The sequence below is a fragment of the Oryza brachyantha genome, chromosome 4 (assembly GCF_000231095.2).
Source record: "Oryza brachyantha chromosome 4, ObraRS2, whole genome shotgun sequence".
In the NCBI taxonomy this organism is placed as follows: Eukaryota; Viridiplantae; Streptophyta; class Magnoliopsida; order Poales; family Poaceae; genus Oryza; species Oryza brachyantha.
In genome coordinates this window covers 6,798,282-6,818,755 of record NC_023166.2, presented here as the reverse complement: position 1 = coordinate 6,818,755, position 20,474 = coordinate 6,798,282, and the positions used below count along the sequence as shown (strand labels likewise).

The following is a 20,474-nucleotide window of genomic DNA, read 5'->3' as shown; positions in this document are numbered from 1 at the left end:
TCTCAAACTTATTTAGACAGACATGATTGCTTCAAGATTCATACAAAACCTCTCTAAATCATCTCCTTCTTTCTCCTCCACTTCCGGATGCCACTGTCGTTCACCTCCTCCCGCCAATTTCCTCTCATCCTCTGCCTCCTTGTACCAGCATGTCATTGCCCTAGCCTCACTGGCGCCACAAGACCCCCATTCCCTCCTATTCCCACTTTATCCTCTTTCCTCACTCCACTTCCATCCAAGCAGTGGCGAATACCCTACATTTTTTTTCTGTCTTTTAGTGGCGATGGCTTCCACACCATCCAAGATGCCTCGTCGCCTAACCACTCCTCCACTGTTAACACCGCCCCACTGCATTTATCATTTTCTATGGCCTAGGCGATGGTGTCATTGCCACAACTGCTAGAGCTGTAGAGCACCATCGGCTCTATCATCCCACTAAGTTAAGTGAAACCATGCTACCCTTTATTGGCATAAAAGCCTAATTCTTAGATGTTTAGGCTCGTCGAATGTTATCGGAGACTAAGAGAAAACCCAAATCTTATCCCAAATCCTAAGGTTAGAAACTGACGAGATCGTTCCTTCGAAATTTTGTTAGCAAATTCCTATTAAAACCAAATCTTTCAGTGGTTAGGATAGAAAATGAACTTTATTTAAGTTATGCCTTTCCTAAAAAGAAAAAAGAAGAGAGATACACCTTTAATCGATGCCTTCATCTCATCTGGTCCAAATAGGATAGAACATAGAAGAAAAATAAAAAGGCATGTTGTCAACATCAGCGAAACTAATCCAAACTCGCCCCCAAAATTAAGCACACCGCCTGCGCTCTGCCTCGCAAGGCAACGGAGGCTGACACGCACGATAAAACCACCCGCACTGCCGCTGCGTGCGTGCGACCAGAAGATTCCGGCGGCGGGAGGCGGAGGCGATGGGGCGGGAGGCGGAGGCGGAGGCGATGGGGCGGGAGGCGGAGGCGGAGGAGCAGCTGCTGCGCCGGAGCCTGCGCCTCTTCGCCGCCGACGAGCGGTCCTTCCGCCTCGACCGGCGCTCGCCGGAAGCCGCCGCCCTCCGCGCCGCCGTCGCCGACGTGCTCCCCCGCTTCCTCGGCAAGTACACCGACGAGGTCCTCGCGGTACGTGCTGCGTGACCGTACGGCTGATCGAACCCCCCCCTCCCTCCCTCTCCCCGCTCTCCTTTTTCCTCTCGGGTGGTGGTGGGAAACCCTAGGAGCCTAGGGCGCGGTGGTGGTTCGTGCTGCCTGGGCGTGCGGTGCGGGTGCGGCGGAAGGGGTTCGTCGGAGTCGAGCGGAATGGGCTGTCGGTTTTTGGTAAAGGGGATTTAGGTGTCTCCGGTAGATTGTGGAGACGTGGTTGATTTTGTTCGGTGCTCTGTTGGTTTAAGAGGCGATAGGGGAAGCAGCATGAATGTACTGGGAAGTAGGATATGACATGGATTGGAAAGTGAGATATCCTGGTTTTACAGAAATGGGAAGGGGCTTGCCAATTGGTGCTATAGGTTCCAATTTTTAGATAAACGGAATGGTGGAGGGAAAATTTAGTGTCAAATGATGTGCCCTGATCTCTATTTTGCGCCCCTCCCCCCCCCCCCCCCCCTCATGACAAATAGACTATTTGTATGATAAAGTGGTAAGTGTATATGGTGAAATGTTGATGTGTTGTTTTGGAGCTAAGATTCATAGTTGTCTAGCTTACCGCAGTAAGTACTCAAATTAAACTCTGATCTTCTGAAAAAAGGCACTAAAATCTGATTACAAAAATGTCATACAAGAAACAGAGTGAGAGAACTAGGCACATGAAATTCCACTGAGTTAATACGAAGAGTATTATGTTCGAATATGGTAAAGATAATATGTGCCCCAGCATTAGCTATCACCTTCAAATTGATGCTTCGGCATAGGTGCTAAAATTACACTATGCTTACTTAACTATGTTGCTCTCTTTATATTGCTGGTTTGCCAATTGGGAGTTTTGAATGATGCTTGGAATCAATACAATGTCTGTCGTTTGAGTTGCCCATGTTATAGTTGCTTCATTAGTTATGCTTGTTACATTCTGATTGATTAGTTTCTTTTGTTTTCCTCCTTGGCTGAAGGAATACATTGTTGTTCTAGTCTGTAATGGGAAACATCAGTATCAAGCACGTGATGACTTGGAGGCCTTTCTTGGTGGTGATAGCGCCAAATTTGTTTCATGGTATATTGTCTGTTCGTGCAAGCAGTTACCTGTATTTTTTTGTTTTCTCTACCTCTGTGAAGTTATGTTTCTTTTGGCTTGCAGGCTATGGGGTCACCTCAGTAAAAAGGCTTTAACATCGGTTGACAATTCTAGCATCAAGCATGATCAGACAAATGAGATTCAGAATCATAATTGCAAGAAAAATCTTCAGATCAGAAAAGTGCTCTCTGAGGACACTCGCATTGTAAGAATCTTACTGCATTTCTCTTGTGATTATTAGTGTCCATATAGGTTTCCTGGGCTGGATTGGTTGCTGTGGGTTATTAGATTTACTGAACATTATACAAAATTAACAAACAAAATTTGAATTTGTATTTGATGTACGCTGGCCAACTTTGTTCTGCTACTGGTGACCAAGCCAGTTAACACCCCTTTTTGTACCTTGGTGTCCATACAGCGTTTGACTTTTTGATTGTATATATGAAGTTCTAATTATCGTGAACATTGAAGGACTTACTGAAAATTGCTCGTATTTTTTGGTCTCAATCTAACTCGTCCAGTATCGATCAGGTAAATTCAGATATCTCATCACCTCAAGAACATCATGGCCTTCAGAAGCATGACTCAAGTGAAGGACAAAATGTTGCTCGGCGCCGCATTAGTTCAACGGTTACTATTACTCCTGAAAGGTTGGTTGACGAGCAATGTTATTGGGAGGGCCAGGATCAGAAGGTCAATATGCTATACCTTGATTCTAAACAACTCCTTTATTATGAAAGGTGGCAGCTAAGTTTATGATTCTCTCTTAGAGCAGAAAGATCAGAGATCATCAAGTGCCAGAAGTTTCTCCACACTGAAGTCTGGTGTAGCCGCAAGGACTGCACAAGCATTGGCACGAGGTAAGCATTTTTCCTACTCTGAATGCTGGGACAATTTTACTCTTCAAACTATACCTAGTTGAACTTTGATTTTCAATGACTTCTAAAACACTTTGAAATCACAAAAATGGCATGTACATATTTTATTTGAAAATTACTTTCATAATCTCATGAACTTACTTCTTCGTTAGATTTTATAAACTTACTCTAATATAAAATTTGATCAAAGTCACATCTCAAAAACCGTGAAACCAAGCATACTGTTGACTGGAGAGAATAATATTTAAGTGCATGATTCCAGTGTTAAATTCTGTTGTTAATCTAATGAAGTCTAACTATGGCAGTAAGCTGCCTTGATGTAACCTATTCCTCCCTTTTTTAACTTTAAAACAGTAGGGGAACATATTCCTTTTTTGTACTATATAATTTTTTATTGAGAAAATACGTAATGAATTCAAATCAAAAGTATATAGCATTCTTTACAGAGTTTGAGGTTGGCTATATATCCCTTTCATATCAATATACTATTGTTGAAAAATGTAATGCAGAGGAACTCCACCATGAAGAGTGTTTTGGAAGAAATGCTTCTGCAAGACGGTTTCCTTTGTCTGTAAAAACTGATGATGAACTAGATATAGAATCTATGAAAAAACGTGGCAATGTTTGGGATAGGCTAGGAAAGCCTGCCATAAAGGATCATATTCATGCTGCAGAAAGCGATGAGATGCATGTTCAAAATGGACTACATAAGAAGGCGAAGTTAATGGTTACTGAGCATGATCTAAGATGCCGTATGAACTCAAGTACAGAAGGAGATTTATTTGATAAAGCAAATTCCAGAAGATTTCCCAGAAGCTATCCAGACGTTGATACTGTACAAGCACATGAGCATGCAGAGAAGTCTAATAGAAGCAGGTTTATTGGTCGGATAAATTTTGGTGATATAGAGCGTAATCAGCTTCAAGTTAGAGATGTTATCCGCCAAAAGTCCAGTTCAACTTTGCCAGTAAGAAGTGTTCCATTACAAGGTCGGAACGGATTCACCTCTGAAGTGAATAGCTCACTAACAACAGTCTCTGAGCCAGTATGCCATGTGAGTAAATCAACAAAAGGACACGTATCAGGTTCTAGCAAATTGGCTCAACAAGCTACACAGAGGAATTTAGAGACTGAAGTTTTGCCAAGTCAGAAAGTTAGCAGCCCGGCACAATCTAAGACAGGATCTTCTGTACATGAAGATGGTGGAAATTGCTGCAACAAGCCTATAAAAGATGTTAGCTTTTATCTGCTTAAGTAACTTCCTCACTGCTTGGGCTCTTCTAGTGACCTAAAACTGCCCTTTTCTTTATTAATGCAGGAAATGTTGGATATGAAACTAAAGCTCAAAAAAATGGAACTGGATGTGCTCAAGCTTCGTTCTAAGCAAGTGCAGATGAACAATGTGAAGCAAGGTGTTCTATCGTCAGGTTTGCTATATTGTTTTTCTCATTCATGGAACCTAGTAGATCACCTTTGGATATCAGGCATATATCCTTGCTAATTAATCATGTAGAAAAAAGGGTCTGCTGTTATTCAGGTCGAGATGTAAAACATTGCTTGCTGTTTTTATTTCAACCATCTACAGGGAAATATGCAATTCTAACGATCAATAGTTATTGATAATGCCCTTGATAGTCAAATAATCACCTAGGTCAAAAATATCCTTGGGTCTTCTTCCTCCAATATATTTTTGATTAATTCTGTAATATGTGGTTTTATATGGTCTCCTGATTTCATGGGCCTAGGCACTTCTAGTTAAAACATGAGGGGACCCTTTATACATCTATGAGAGGCATATCCATGAGAAATATATCTCTCACTGGATATAGCTGTAGGAAACAGATAATAATTTATTCGCCCTGCCTGAATTATGCGGACAATGTTCTCTCAAGCTATACTTTCCATCTTTACATCAAAGTAGCTTCTAATTTTGTTGATCATGCCAGTATGCCACAAGAAAGGTATACGCAATGCCTTTTTTTTTCCAAAAGCACAGAGGAAGGCAGTAACTTATTGCTGAAGTGTTCTATAAATTTTGCATGTCTTTCTTTCAATTGGTAAAATCTTCACTATATTTTTATAAGCACAATGTTATATTTAGAGTGTGAAAGTCTGATAAAATTACACAAACTACTTATCAAAACATAAAAAATAATATACTAGTTGGTCTGCAATTGACCCCATGACTTAAATTTTTATGTCTGTCTTCTTTCTGGACAAGTGCCCATGTAGACATGATTCACCTAAATTCATATGGTACCATCACCAGGAAACTACCCACAAAAGGTATCATTAGAGGTGGTCACATTCAGTTGTGGGGACAATGGTGCTACAAAGTGGTACCCATTGTGCTCAGCAAGTCCTTGGATCAGAGATGGTATTGTGAAATATGATGGGCATCTGAATGATGTCAAGTGCATACTTGAAGGTTATTGTAGAGTACTGAAGTAAATGTAAGGAACCAATAATGACAAGATAGAAAAGATTTGGCAAAGTCATCACATTTCATATATTTTAAGAAAAAGGTCCATTATTTACTATAGAGCAGTCCCAGTTCCACAACTTACATCAAATAACTATGTATCTCTTAATTCTGTTCCATGATTGAAGGTTTTGAATTTCATTTACAATATACCTTTTTATGAACTTGTTTATTCGCTGTACTTATAGGTGCAAGAAGGCTGGTGTGCCCATCAGCAACAAAACAGATTAACAGAGTTGGATAAGATAGAGTAGTTAGGAATGTGTTTGTTTGAAAAAAATTAGGGCTCTTAAGTTAGGAAGGTATCAATCAATTTATGATAAGGAGTTTTGATTACAAGAGTCAAGTTAGAATTAAGATTAAGAGCCCAGTTAGGATGGGTGAGGCATACCCTGGATATATAATTAAATCTGTATATTGTAATTCAGTTAAGCAATAAAAAAAAGATTTTTATTTCCACAGGACATGCAATCCCATCTCTATCCACACCCTTAAAATTGACATTGACGCCCTGCCTAGAACAATGCCATTGTGAACATTGTGTCCCTTACTAATCTTGTACATGCTAGCTCAGTCATTGTGATTTTGATATGCTGCAGATATCACGGATTTAGCTACAACCTAATCACATTTTTGTGTTCCTTTAGGTCCCCATGCTAATCTAGAGGAGGATACTGATTCCAGAACTGTTCTCGTGACAAATGTAAGAACCACTCTGATCTCTTTAGGCATTGCCATAATTCCTTGTATTCCGTGTAAATCTTTTTGATATATAGACATATAGTTCAGTTAGTTGTTAAATCTAAAGTAAGAAACCTCAGCAGCAAACACAAGTAAATAAAGAAACCTCAGCAACACATACTCATTCCTTCTGGATAATTGTTTCAGGTGCATTTTGCAGCAACAAAGGAAGCATTGTCAGTGCATTTTATGAAGTGCGGTGTTGTGACTAAGATAAATATATTGACAGATGCAATTACTGGGCACCCTAAAGGGTATATGTGCTTTCAACCTATTTTGTCCGTGTCATCTATAAGCTGCCTATTGTTAATCCCTTGGTTTCTTGCTGATATCCTTGCAGGGCTGCATTTGTTACTTTCTTTGACAAGGAATCTGTTGAGAAGGCTGTATCATTGAGTGGGTCATCATTTTTTTCAAGAGTTCTCACAGTATGGCCTCTGCTTCGAGTGCTTTCATGTTCAACCTCATAGTATATAAATTATATTTTCTGTTTTTCTATGGCCTAAGATTTCTTTTAGTATTATGATTTCCCTACGTATTTTTCTTCATGGTCATAGCATTAGATCTTAATGCTCATTTGGACAATAATATTTATGTAAACTAATCAGATACTAAGATGTTTGTGCTTTGCAACGTGATGTTGGGTTAGGATAAGATATTCGCTATTTTATGGGCTCTTGTGACTCGGAATGGGCTGGGTTTGGGGATTGAGTATGAAGGTCCAACAGTTTTTTTTTAACCAACGGCTTGGTTTTCTCATTACCTGGTTTGTTTTGGTTTTCTCGAGACGGGCACACTGCATGTGGCGTGGGGGATGGGAGTAGGTAGACGACTGCGCTTTTAAGTACTCCCTCAGTTCCAGGATATACGATTTTTTTAGAGCTGGGCATGGGTATTGAGAAAGTTGGTGGAATTAAATGGGAGAAGGTAATGCTTGGTTGAGAATAGGAAGTAGGCGAGGAGGTCTAGTTGTAGAAATTTGCGAGGAGGTCTAGTTGTAGAAATTTGTGATTGGTTGAAAAGAGATTGTAGGTGTCGAACTTTATGTTTTGGGACAAATTTTGAGTGCTAAAGAAGCAGATATGTCTTGTAATTTTGATCTGCCTAGCATAACTACTGAATTACATTCACAGTAGTGCACCTGATGGAAGTTCCATCTTGTGGTCAACATTCTTATGCTAACACATTCTATTTCCAGGTAATGCGCAAAGCTGAAGCACCTCAGGGTTTTCTGGCATCTGTTCAACCGATTGGGAGGCCTCTACAGTCTTGGAACTCGCCACCCATTCAGAAAGGGGTGAGTCCAAGGCACACCCCTAGTTATCACCTGCAGTGGAAACGTGAGCAATCTGCGATGGAGAAATCCCCTGCCAGTTGCCCTACTAGCTGAAAAAATCTACAACAATGATCTAGAAGAAAATATGCCTACTCTACATTGACCTGGCAGTTGATTGTACATGCAAATGTTCATAGTTTTGCTGGAGAAGAATGACCATGTTTGTCATCTGTTATGCCCACAAATACAAAGATATTGAGGGCTTCAATTGCTTCTAGATACATGTCATGGAGAGATTGCTGGCAACGCCGAATGAATCTATAGAGCAAATTTTGATTGGACAAGTTGTAGAGTATGCCTGAAAAACTATTTTTTTGAAATTCATTGAGCCTACATGCCCTACCGTAGCTCTTTTCGAATGTAAGCAGGTATTCTGGTGACAACATGAAATGAAATCACAGTTATGAAACACAAACATTTTTGAATGCGGTATATCTATAGGTAGTTCGGAGTAATCTCTGCTACTTAAAAGTAGAGTTGTCCATATTCTTCTTTATTTCACGTCACGCAAAAACAAGCCCTTTGATTACCTCTTTTCTAAGCAAGGAGGCGACACTTCCTAAATTCATCACCATCACCCATCGCCTTCTAACCATATGACCTTCCCTGTCCCGACACTACCCTACCACTGCTTGCCACTGTTAGCTCCAATAAAACCTCTATCGCCTCACCACCTGACCATCACCACCAGTCCACTACCATAACTATCCTTCTAAGCATAGAGAAACATCTTTATGTTCTTCCTTCAATCCCCAATACCCTGGCTCCTGCCTCGAGAACCTAAGCCCTTAAGTCATCTATTAAAGTTTGAGTTGTCAAAGGCATAGAAGAAGAGGATAAGCTTTGAGTGAGTACTATAGGTGATGTAGGCGGGTTCTAAAAATTGACAGTCACATGTGTGTTTATGTAACAGCTTTAAAATATTGGTGAGTGTATGATAAATGCACCATACATTAATGATGTATCATATATTTTTGTGTTACTATTATATAAGTTTCTATGTTAGGTTTTAGTGACATAAAAATTTTTTAAAGCTACAGTAGTTCTTATATTAACCATGACGCGGGAGAAGACGAAAAGCTTTGCCTCTACCAAAATCCCCACCCACCAACTTGTACACACCAAAAGAAGTTCAATTCCGGTCACATGAAATCTAGCAATTCCCCTGTACCTTTTCCCTTCATTTTCTGCAACGTCTCACGGAAACACCAGAAAAGCAAGCCTCCCCCCCCCCCCCCCACCCCCCCCCCCTCTCTACAATCTGACCGTTGATCAGCGATCGGACTGTTCACCGAGGAGAGGAGACGACCTCCCATCTCCATCTCCTCGACTCTTATCTCCGGCGCCGAACGCAACCTCCCCTGCCGCTGGACCAACCAAAACCGGAGCCATGGCGACCACGCCGACCACCACCCCACTCGCCGCCCGCCTCCTCGCCCCCGCCCCTGCCCCCGCCCCCGCCTCCGCGCGCGCTTCCTTCCCAGCCCTCCGCCCTCCGTCGATCTCCCTCTCCCGCTCCGCCGCCGCCGGCCGCGGCCGCCTCGCCACCGCGGCCTCCAAGGGCGCAGCAGAGAGCAAGGGGCAGGAGCGAGAAGAGGAGGAGGCGTCCGCGACGGCCGGTGCGGAGGAGGCGGGGGGAGGAGGGGAGAGGAGTCCCGAGGCGGTTGCGGCGGAGCTGAAGGAGGTGCTGCGGGCGCGGAAGGAGGCGGAGGCCGCGGCCGGGGCCGGCGGAGGGTGGTGGGCCGGCGTCGCGCAGGAGATGGCGGAGATCGAGTGGCCGGCGCCCGCAAAGGTGGTGGGCACCACGGGCGTCGTGCTCGGCGTCATCGCGGGCTCCACGGCGGCGCTGCTCTCCGTGAACGCGCTCCTCGCCGAGCTCTCCGACCGCTTCTTCGCCGGCCGGGGCCTCCAGGATTTCTTCTAAGGTTTAGCTGAGACTGGCGTATGCTTCGTATCTAATGTAACTACTGTTCCTCACAATTGAAATGCTACGTGTAGAGTGATAGATGAAACACTGCCCGTGTTTTTGCAACAGAAATATGATCATGATTAGGTTCAGATTATTGCATTGTGTTAGTCTGTTGCCGAATATTTTCTTAAACAAGAATTTGGCTGCCATTTTTGTTAGCTACTCCACATTGTATTTCTATGTGGAGGTATTTTTCTTATACTATTAGTTTCACAAGAATTGTCCGGTTGGTTCAGATTGCATAGTTGTATCCCATAACAGTAGTCCATGGCTCTATGTAGTCGTATTAACCAACCAAACAACCCTCAGTTCAGTTCTTCACCAAATTAGTGTTTTCCCTGATGTCTGAACTTTCCCTTATAGTGTTCAGTTTGGATGTTTCATCTTTGAATCACTCATGGTCCTTTTGCTCTCGCATAATTGATTATCACAAAAGCATGCCTATTCAATTGCACTGTAATGTGGCTGAACAAGATGATCTTCACTGTACCCACACTATGTGAACTGAGCATGGTTAGTTGACTAGCGATGTTGCTGCTCACACTGGTCACTTTCGTTCGACTGTCAACCCAGGTGTTTCTTGTTGGTATCTTCTCCACTTCAATGAAAGGGACTGAAAATATAGCCACTTCATCCTAGATATGCCTGCTCTTTTTTGTTGTACCTACATCATATTTAGGCTTTGCACCACCTCTTGTCATCACCTGGTTCTAGAGCCACCGGTTCCGTGTATTGTGCTACCATGCTAGCTGACAGGCCCTATGTAGAGTGTAGACTAAATACACGATTTCTGTCTATGGGAATTGAACTGTTTCATGTGAAATTCTTGAAATCCTATTGGGGCCTTATACTGCACTGACCTATATTTATGTGCCAATGCATTTTTAGTTCTCTCTTTTCATCCTGTTTTCATACCTTTTTCTTTGTTTGCTTTTGTTTTAACTTGATTATTCATTGCATGTAAGAGGCGAGATCCTGGTGTTTCTATGACTAGTTTGATTGGAGATTGGGGTTGTTGTAGATAAGGACATAAGGGGAAAATAAAGCAACTAATATAAAGTATTGGTTTTTTTTTTATTTTGCTCGCCAAATTTTTAGCAAACAAGTATATGAAGAAAATGGAAAAAAGTGAACCATTTGGATGCATAAGAATATGTATTCCATCTCTATTTGCACCTTGCAAGTATAGAAGGGTTTGAGCAAATTTTCAGGGGCATGTAAGGAATTTTTTCTTGTAAATATTATTTTTGGGATGTTTTAGTAAGTATTTTGTAGTGTTTCAACTATTATGACCCTATGTTTTATATGTGATATACAAATATTTTAATTAAAACTTAGTTTTGTTTTATGATAGTATAATCACGTGAAATCTTTTATGAGGATCAAAACATCTTGCTCTCGTCACGAAACATATAATTATAAGGCAAAAACATATATTAAACCTTAAATCTAACACCAAAAAATAAATAAGGAAATGAATACTGGTAAATCTTAATTGATATATTTTTATTGTACATCAAACATTGAGTTGTAGTGGATGAATCATTATAAAATATTAGCTGGAATATTAGAGAACACCGCGTGTAACATTAGCAAATAAACCAATGCAATATTATGAAAATAATATTTGAAACACACAAAAAGCAAACGGTGATAGGAGCAGAATTCGATCGATTTGGCATCGACACTTGATTCTACTAGTTTTAAGGAATACAATGGCTACATCATAGTATTCTTATTTCAATCAAGCTGTTAATTTATAATTTATGGTGTTCTATCTTGCAATCTCTATAATAATTATATTTAGATTTTATAAAGTAAAGGCTGAAACGAATGAATCCCGTTATTAAGAAAAATGAACGAGCAGCTTCTCCATAATAAGATTGTGAAGGCAAATGAACTCTTATCCTCCTCCCGAGCAGCCGCCGCCGCCGCCTCCAGCCCCGGCCATCGTCCACGAAGCTGGAGCCCGAGCAGCCGCTGCCATCGCCGCAACACCGGCCGCCGCCAGTCACCTCCGCTCTCTCTTGCCGTGTCTCCATCGCTTGCCGCCTGCACCCTAGCCAGACCGCCGTCGCCCATGGGTGAGAGAGACAGAAGCAAAGAAGAGAGGAAGAAGAGTGTCGCGCTGCTGACCTGTGAGGCCCCACTATACGTTACATAAACGAAATCAAGCAGAAATAGAATCAATATTGTCACGTGATCTTTTCTAAACGGTTTATGTGAGTTCAGTGATATACATCGATGTGTTAAGGATCTCAGACAGACTCAAGATTCGAGATTAAGTCAAGGGAGCTTTGATGAACTTATTCCTAATAAGATGCAAACGAACTCTTATCCTCTAATAACTGGGCCGAGGCTACAGGCAATGCCACGATCGGCCCAAAAAATTGCAGACAAGGCCATGGCCATGGCCATGGCCCAGACCAGAATACCAGCTGAGCCCACTACCCTAACCAACCAACCAAGCAAAGGCCCAGCAACTTTCCGCCAGCGACAGGACGCAAGCCCGAAACGGGCAAAAAAAAAACCTGCTTTGCCTGCTCGGTTCGGGGAAGGAACCGATGCCCCACGCCCACGTGACGCGAATGGCCGGCATCCACGAAGGGACCACGCCACGCGACGTTGGACGGCTCCGAGCCGCCGAGGACGGCCGGACACCACCGACTAGAGAAAGCAATCGTCACCTCTGTTCCTCTCTTATAATATTCTACCGTACATCCGTTTTAAAATGTAAAGGTTTTCAAGTTATTTGGCATGATTAATGCTGAGAAAACAGAGCATCGGAGCATGATATCTATCAGGAAGTCAGAGACAAATAGAGACAAAAAACTAGGCGAGGATAAAATTGAGGGAATTTTAAGTGGGAAGCGATTAAGAGCGGTCGCAGTAGTGTATTAATGGTGGTTCCTATTTAAATAGCTTGCCACATAAACAAAATGACGACATGACAATGTAATTAATGAAGAAAAAGAAGGAAAAACTTAGAAATATTTTTCTTATGAAGAAAACAAGTCTTTTCTTTACCCAATACATCAAGAAATCATAAATTAAACCACGCATATGTATGCTCACAATTGGTGGAATATATAGAGTTAGGAGAGAGAAAGGAAAAACCATTATTACTCAAAGACACTTTCATTGTGAAAAATAGTTTTTATAGATGATTTCTTATATACTATGACAATCGTGTTGGTTTTTTTCATTGGTACCTGCCATGACAGGAGAAACATGATTGTGAATAGTGTCAAAAAGGCTTACATAGTTGTACATGGTTTGCATCCTACAAATCAATAAGGATGGAGTAGCAACTTCTAATATTTAAAATTTATTTTAAAAATATAATAGAGTAAACTGTATTTTAGGTGATATTTTACTATCTAAGTGTTTCACTTTTAAACCATCCTTAAAACTTATTTTTCACTTTTGACCAGATAAATTAATTAGATTTTTTAGGTTTGCCTATATTCACTTATGTATCAATATATATGTTTGTATGGATGTTTAGATTCATTAACAAATAAATAAATCTAGGTAAGACCGTCTTATAACATGGAACGGAGAGAATATTATGGTTTGGGCCACCCCAAACAATTTTTACAAAACATCAACTATCTCATACACATCGGCTTCGGTATATCGACAAATTCTTATTTACATGTAGTTCGTATATTTACCAAAAGCGAGATTACAACTAGCAAGAAGAAAACGTTCAGCATGATCTACATCACAACAATAGCAAATATACCCGTGTAAAGATATGTTTAAGTGTGATCCAAAATAAAACTTGGGTAATAAACTATGGCCCATAGTACACTTTACTCGCAATAATAATTTCTATACATATATTTTATTCTCAACTAATCACAAGCTTTGAGGACTAAACTTTCTCACTTACTTGCTCTTCTCAACAAATCACATACTTTCCCGATTTAATGCTACCAACTTTCTTATAAATACCTTGTCTAGCTTCAAAAGTCCTTATATTTTAGAAAATGTGGGGTATTTAATTTGCTAGGACGAGATTTTGACAAACAATTACATTACTAACGATGAAAAATATAATCCTAACAAAATACTTATATACAAGAATTTAATAATACCAACTTTGTATAACAAAAGTTTACTCCGTATTATGCACATAAAGTCATAGTTGTTCCACTTCTAAAAAATCTGAAATCAGGGGTGACGAGGGGGTAGCTGCCGAATAGTACCTAATGGCAACGCAATATTTTTCATCCTTACCATAAAGGAAAAGAGAAAATAAAAAAGGTGCATACTGGCAGGCTGAACTCGAATGTCGATCCGCATATCATATGCCCGTGTTCTGCAATCGTGGACCGGTGGACGCCACAGCGACGATGCCGGCGACAACACGACACGATGTCGTGACCGAGGATAAGGATGCTCCCTCCATACTGGTCGGCACCCGTCTCTGGGCCGCCGAATGTTATCTCGTGAAATGCCCGAACAATTCTCAGTTGATATTTAAATTTACTCCATGTCCATTTTAATACGACAAGATTTTCTAATTTTATCTAAATTTATAAATAGTATTCTATACAAAATATATATTAATTTATAAATAAATCTATTTATAATTAAAAGATCATAATTATAGATCTTGTAATACGAAATTTAGCGAATCTGCATGGAATGTGCACGTTTAGCTTGCTTTTTATTTGCATTTGACCTAGTAACGTCTTCTGTGCTGCGGCACGACACGAAGCAGGCCATGGCCAAACATGACATCGCCATACGGAATACTCATAATGATTTTATCCCTTCACCACCGTTGATAAAAAAGAGGAAAAATTGTGTAGACATAAGTAGGTCCAAAGTTGAGTTTACAACTTGCAATTTGTCAAACTAACGTTGCGTCCAACAAGGACAAGAAGAAGACCGCATCTGCAGCAATCGCAACTCTTGCACGCCAACACCACGAGTGATTTTTTTTGGGGAGCTTTTGTTTTAGATTTAGTATTAGAGCAATAATAAATTTATTTATCAAGAACTTACACTCGCGTGCTGCTGCTGAAACTTGCCTCCTTGTTGCTTGGGCGCATGGTGATGGTGCGCACGCCGAAAACGAGTGCAATGCAGATGTTCATTTTCTTTTCTTTTGTCGCAGGAATGTTCTTCGAAAAAAAAACAGAGTGAATAGCTGCTTTTGTTCTGCAGAGCAGATGATGTACTGAAGCAGCAAGCTTCCAACTCGAAAATATATTTAAATTGAAATAAAAATATATTTCAGTACAAAAGATTTGCCACAGGCTTATCCATACATTAGCAGTTTCTGTCCTAAATAAGTAAATATATGGAGAGAGAAATTTCGAAAGAAAAATAAGCATTCGCTTTCATTGGATATTCATCTTACGAAGAATAACTACAGATTTTTCCCATCAGCTCCACATTGGATTATCCATCGAACCAAGAAATTTCCACCACACAAATACATTTTATTCAGTTTCCAAAGCGCGACTTGTGTGTGACTTTCCCCAATTATGCAGGAAAAATGAACAGATTTCTCTGAAATTCTCGCAAAAATCCAATAAAACCCCAACGGGGCCTCGAATTGTGACCACGTTCAGGACTTCATCCAAATCCAATGCATAGGACCAATCAATGGCTAAGGAGCAAAATTCAAGAAATGCAAGTTGGAGAAAGGCGTGGATGGCGAAGAAATTGACTTGATATTATCATTATCATGGAGCAAAGTCCAAGAGGTTATTAGCTTCACCGCATTTAACACATGTCATCATCACGCAAAGGAGATTCACCAATGAAAAAGGAGGAAGCATGGTAAATGGAGACGTACATCAAGTTCAACATAGAAAAGAAGAGAGCAATAGATACTTGTTGGGGGGAGGGAGGAGCCCAGCTGCCGAGCCGCCTCGCATCGGTGCAAAATCTTGGCTTATTGTCGCCGGCGGCGGGCAGGGCGACTACTTCCTGTGGAGGATGACGACGGTGCCGTCCTTCTTGGCGACGACGACCGAGGTGGCCATGCCGAGGAACATGCCGTGCTCGACGACGCCGGTGATCCGGAGCAGGCGGTCGCTGATGTCGTTGAGGTCGCCGTGGATGCCGTCGTCGAAGAACATCTCGACGATGTAGTTGCCGTTGTCGGTGACGAACGGCACCACCGCCGACTCGCCGTCCTTACCCCCGCCGCCCTTGGTCCTGAGCCTGGCGCTGAAGCCAGGCAATCCGTCGAACACCTTGCGGATGAGGCCGAGGGTGTGGTCGCACCCGAAGGGGACGACCTCGACGGGCACCGCGCCGGTGCATCCCAGCCGCGGGACGAGCTTGGACTCGTCGACGATGACGACGAACCTGCCCCCCGACCCCTCGATCATCTTCTCCCGCAGCAGCGACCCGCCCCGGCCCTTGACGAGGTTGAGCTCCGGGTCGACCTCGTCGGCGCCGTCGATGGACAGATCGACGGCGGTCGCCCCCCCGAGCGGCAGCATCGGGATGCCGACCCTGGCGGCGTGGGCCTCCGTCTTGAGCGAGGTCGGCACCCCGCCCACCCCGACCAGCTCCCCGGACCGGAGCAGCTCCCCGAGGCGGTCGAGCGCGTGCGCCGCGGTGGAGCCCGTCCCGAGGCCCAGCGTCATCCCGGACTCCACCATCTCCACCGCGCGGTGCGCCGCCACCCGCTTCAGCTCCTCCTGGGACACCACCGCCGCCACCCCGTTGGGCAAATCGGGCGCCGCCGCCGCCGCCGCAGCGGAGGGTTTGGTGAGTGCGGCGGGGGCGGAGTCGAGGGGGGAGGCGAAGCTGCCCATGGGGGTGGGAGGGTGGAGGAGGAGGTGGATTTGGGGGGCAATGGAGGAGGAGGAGGAGGCGGCGGCGGGAAAGGAGGGGAGGGGAGGGGAGGAGGAGGAGGGGATAGGGAGGGAATCGAATCGGGCGACGCGGCGGGATTTATAGGCATCGGGATGCGTGCGAGTGCAGCGCAGCGCAGTGGAGGGGAGGGACCAATTATATGGGGACCATTTTTCGGATTTCTCGTATCTTTTGGAGAAAAAGTTTTGTCCTCTCTTTCTCTCTTTTGTTTTTGTTTTTTTGTTTTTTTTTCTAGGAAACACAGGAACGGAGATTTGAAAGGATTGCGCTGGCTAGTAGTGACTGAGATATGCCTTGTTCCTGCAGCCAAATGCATTTTAATTTAGCCCACGTTTAGTTCCAAAATTTTTTCCAAAGCATTTCATCGAATCTTTAGACATTTAAATAAATTATTAAATATATATAAATATTAAAACTAATTACGTAGTTATGGGAGAAATTTGTGAGACGAATCTTTTGAATCTAATTAGTGCGTGATTAGCCATAAGTGCTACAGTAACCAATATATGCTAATGATGATTACTTAGCCTCAAAAGATTCGTCTCGCGGTTTTCACGCAAAATCTAAAATTTATTTTATAATTAGACTATGTTTAATATTTCAAATATGTGACCGTACACATTGATATGACCCGTCTTTTAAAAATTTTTGGGAACTAAACACATGCTTAGTTATTTATATTAAAAGATCATATTCTTAAATTAATATACATTTTAACAGACTTTGTATTTCAATCCTCCAAATTCTAACGACCACGAGAACGACTTATGGGCCTAACCATGTGGAATCCACAAATAGAAATCTATTGAATGGGAAAATGACTTGTTAGATTTGGCTATTAAGTAGACATGTTTAGCTATTCAAATGATATCATAAGTCAAATAAATAGTTTCTTGGAGTTACTCTTTAGACCATTTTCACATATGCTCCGCTCCATATTTCATTATAAAAATAGAGTATCTTCCATATTAGAAAGAGATACTTTATAATTGGATGTTTTCTCTCGTCACTCTGTATCTAAGAGCATTCGCATTAGCTCATCTACATTTGATTATCCATATTGCTATTTAGATGATAACCTAAAATAGATTCTATCAACGATCTGGATCAGCAATAATATATGAGATGGCTAACGAGGTGCAAGGATCAATGGTTAGATGTAGACACATGGTTATCTCGGTTTACGCTCTCGATATACGAGATAACACCCTAATCCTGCTTGACGATTATATTCGATAATGATCTGATCAACTAGAAAATAGCTAATCTGAATATGATGTGCCTTTTGAGGGGAGCCCCTGTCCCCCTTATATAGCGAGGGATAGGGTTATAGATCAAGACATAATCTGATAAAAATAAAGCCTACTCGACTCAGATATAGTAGAGCCTAACAATCTTGGCATGCAACCCAAATGTAAGCAAACTCTAACCGACCTAGTACAAGATAATATTACCTACTTTGTACGATACTCTCTTCCCTATATATAGATACATATATGAATACCCCAAGTACGGGTATCCCATATATTCTCTCTTCATATTAGCTATCACTCTAACAGAACATCCACGTTACATCCTATATATGTATTTTATTAATATTGTAATCTTCTCTCACATTGTTATTATTCTGTAATACACCGGGTTTTTACCAACCTAGAATGGTACATAAAGCACACAAAAACCCCATTGGATCCCAAACTTCACGTAGTCACATATATGAGATCATCTAATCATTACATAAATTGTCATAATATATTAAAAAAATTAGAGGTAGAGGTGTGTAAGTATCGAGTAATAGGGTGCTACTTTTCACCCATGCATGTCGGTGGTACTTGATACCTAAAACCAAATAAAACGCAAGGGTGAGTATAAAATACTCAAGGGTGAGTATAAAATACTCAACAAGTACGATATGGAACTAAAAACATATATTATATATTTAGGAATGGATAGCAACACAAATCAATTCTCTTCTTTGAAAAGATATTCGGAATTTAATTCAACGGTAGTTCCCATCCCGGGCATACATGAATAAACACCAAATACAATAAATAGTAGTTCCGTTCCTAGACAGACATGGACATGCTTGTAGCATTACCGGTAAGCTGAGAAAGCGGGGCTAACGCTGACAACAAGGATCATGAAAAAAAATCAATTGAAACACTACATGGCTACGCATGGTACTTGATTGAGTTAACCGAAAAAGAACCAAAATCACAAAACTTGAAAACAACATAAGGAACTTAATTATCAACTCGAAACATGAAGAAAATTAATCTGAATAATAATATGAAATCAAGTTCAATAATTATGCACGAGAAAATAAGTAAATATATATGTGCATTAGAAAATAATGATAGCATAACATTTCAGTCATCACATATCAATCATAAGATTGTTATGCACTTAACTCAAATCTTAACGTTAGATTTATCTCAACACCTCCCAAGTTTGAACCCCCTTGACGTATAGACCAAAACATCACATAAAATCTATATACGTGACTCCGTGAAGTTTGGGATCTAGTGGGTTTTGTGTAGCATTTTAGGTTGGTAAAAACCCGAGGTGTTACATGCTCTCTTCTCTTGAGATTGGATATTGAGATATGGAGAGGAGATAGAGAGAACATCCAAATATAGATATCTATTTGCAATATGGATTATGCTCTATTTTTGGAGGATGAGATGGAGTATATGCTGGAACAACTTTTTTACATCATAGACTCAATTTTTAAGACGAAGTCCAATTTCAAAAGAATAGAGCACTAATAACATGGGATGAGGTGATTATAAAATATTAATAAAATATATTAGATGCAATATGGATGTTCTGTTAGAGTGATGACTAATATAAATAGAGAATCAATTTTATATGATCATTTAAATAACAATATGAATGATCAATTTTAGATAAGCTGCCAAAAATGGTCATAACGGGTATAACACAGTGAAAGCATATTCAACAACTCATCCAATTCAGTTTGTATTAATAAGTATACCACGTCTTTGATTGTTCGTCCTCTATTGTATAGATGAGTATGAGATGAATAAGTTATTTGGCATGCTCTCTAACACGATGTTTGGATATAAAGAAAGTCTAATGAATTGGATGGTACTAGGATTTTAAGGAAAAATCGTAGGATTTGGAATCTTAGAGATAAACTCACTGTTCATCCATTTGGAAGAAACGATTGGGGTGTCCGAAGGATTAATTTCCTCTTCCTTGAACATCTATATTTAATTTATTTCTCTTTCCTTTGTTGGTAGACTTTTAGGCCTGGCTTATTTTAGCTTATAACTGTTGTAATCTGGATTATAAAATAATCTAAAGCTGTTGTGATAGCTTTTATATAATCTAGAGCTCAAAATATTATAATCTAATAAGTTTCTCTAAATGTTTTTCTGAAATTATTGGTCGGCTAAAAACACAAATAATTACCGACCTTACCATCTATTACATACTTCAAATTATAGTAATCTAACCTATAGTAATTAACTCAATAATCTAGGCTACATAATTCTAAGCTGAAACAAACATGGTCTTAGAAAACATTTATTTGGAGATACAATATTGTTATGCTTATTAAGACAATAAAGACTTTAATCACTAATCCAAAAAGTATTTTTCATTATTTTATTTTTACCAACGTCATGCATTAAAACATCCTGTTTTTAAATGTTTTCACTTATTTGAAGGTTTTCATCTGAGATTCCCCTTTTATACATGTTACTGTACATTTACCACTTGTTACCGTTGAGTTAAAACAAATCTGATGAGGTAAAAATACGTTTTTCTACTAACAGTTGTACATCTGTGTGGAATGCTTGCCAGAAGAATTTCGAATTGAAGAAAAATCATCTTGCAAAAAGAAATAGAAAAAAAAAGAATGACCATCATGCGATATATAATCATGTCTCTTGGTTGCCTTGCATGATTCATGATGCTTGAATCCAATCAAGAAGGCTTGACAGCCTGATCCATGTTG

At 40.8% G+C, this 20,474-nt stretch overlaps 2 protein-coding genes across 2 annotated transcripts; one reads left to right on the top strand and one right to left on the bottom strand.

The window, feature by feature from the left end:
• Positions 1–826: 826 nt before the first annotated feature.
• On the top strand, positions 827–8,142 carry LOC102714286. Its single transcript, XM_006653197.3, has 11 exons — positions 827–1,129; positions 2,110–2,210; positions 2,295–2,436; positions 2,763–2,924; positions 3,007–3,091; positions 3,619–4,343; positions 4,428–4,536; positions 6,239–6,294; positions 6,480–6,586; positions 6,673–6,760; positions 7,531–8,142. Exons 1-11 carry the CDS (start codon positions 926–928, stop codon positions 7,720–7,722), a joined length of 1,971 nt encoding a protein of 656 aa, XP_006653260.2. The 5' UTR covers positions 827–925; the 3' UTR covers positions 7,723–8,142.
• A 7,169-nt stretch (positions 8,143–15,311) lies between these two features.
• Positions 15,312–16,496, bottom strand: LOC102714009 (probable ribose-5-phosphate isomerase 1). Its single transcript, XM_006653196.2, has one exon. It carries the CDS (start codon positions 16,426–16,428, stop codon positions 15,583–15,585), a length of 846 nt encoding a protein of 281 aa, XP_006653259.2. The 5' UTR covers positions 16,429–16,496; the 3' UTR covers positions 15,312–15,582.
• Positions 16,497–20,474: the final 3,978 nt, after the last annotated feature.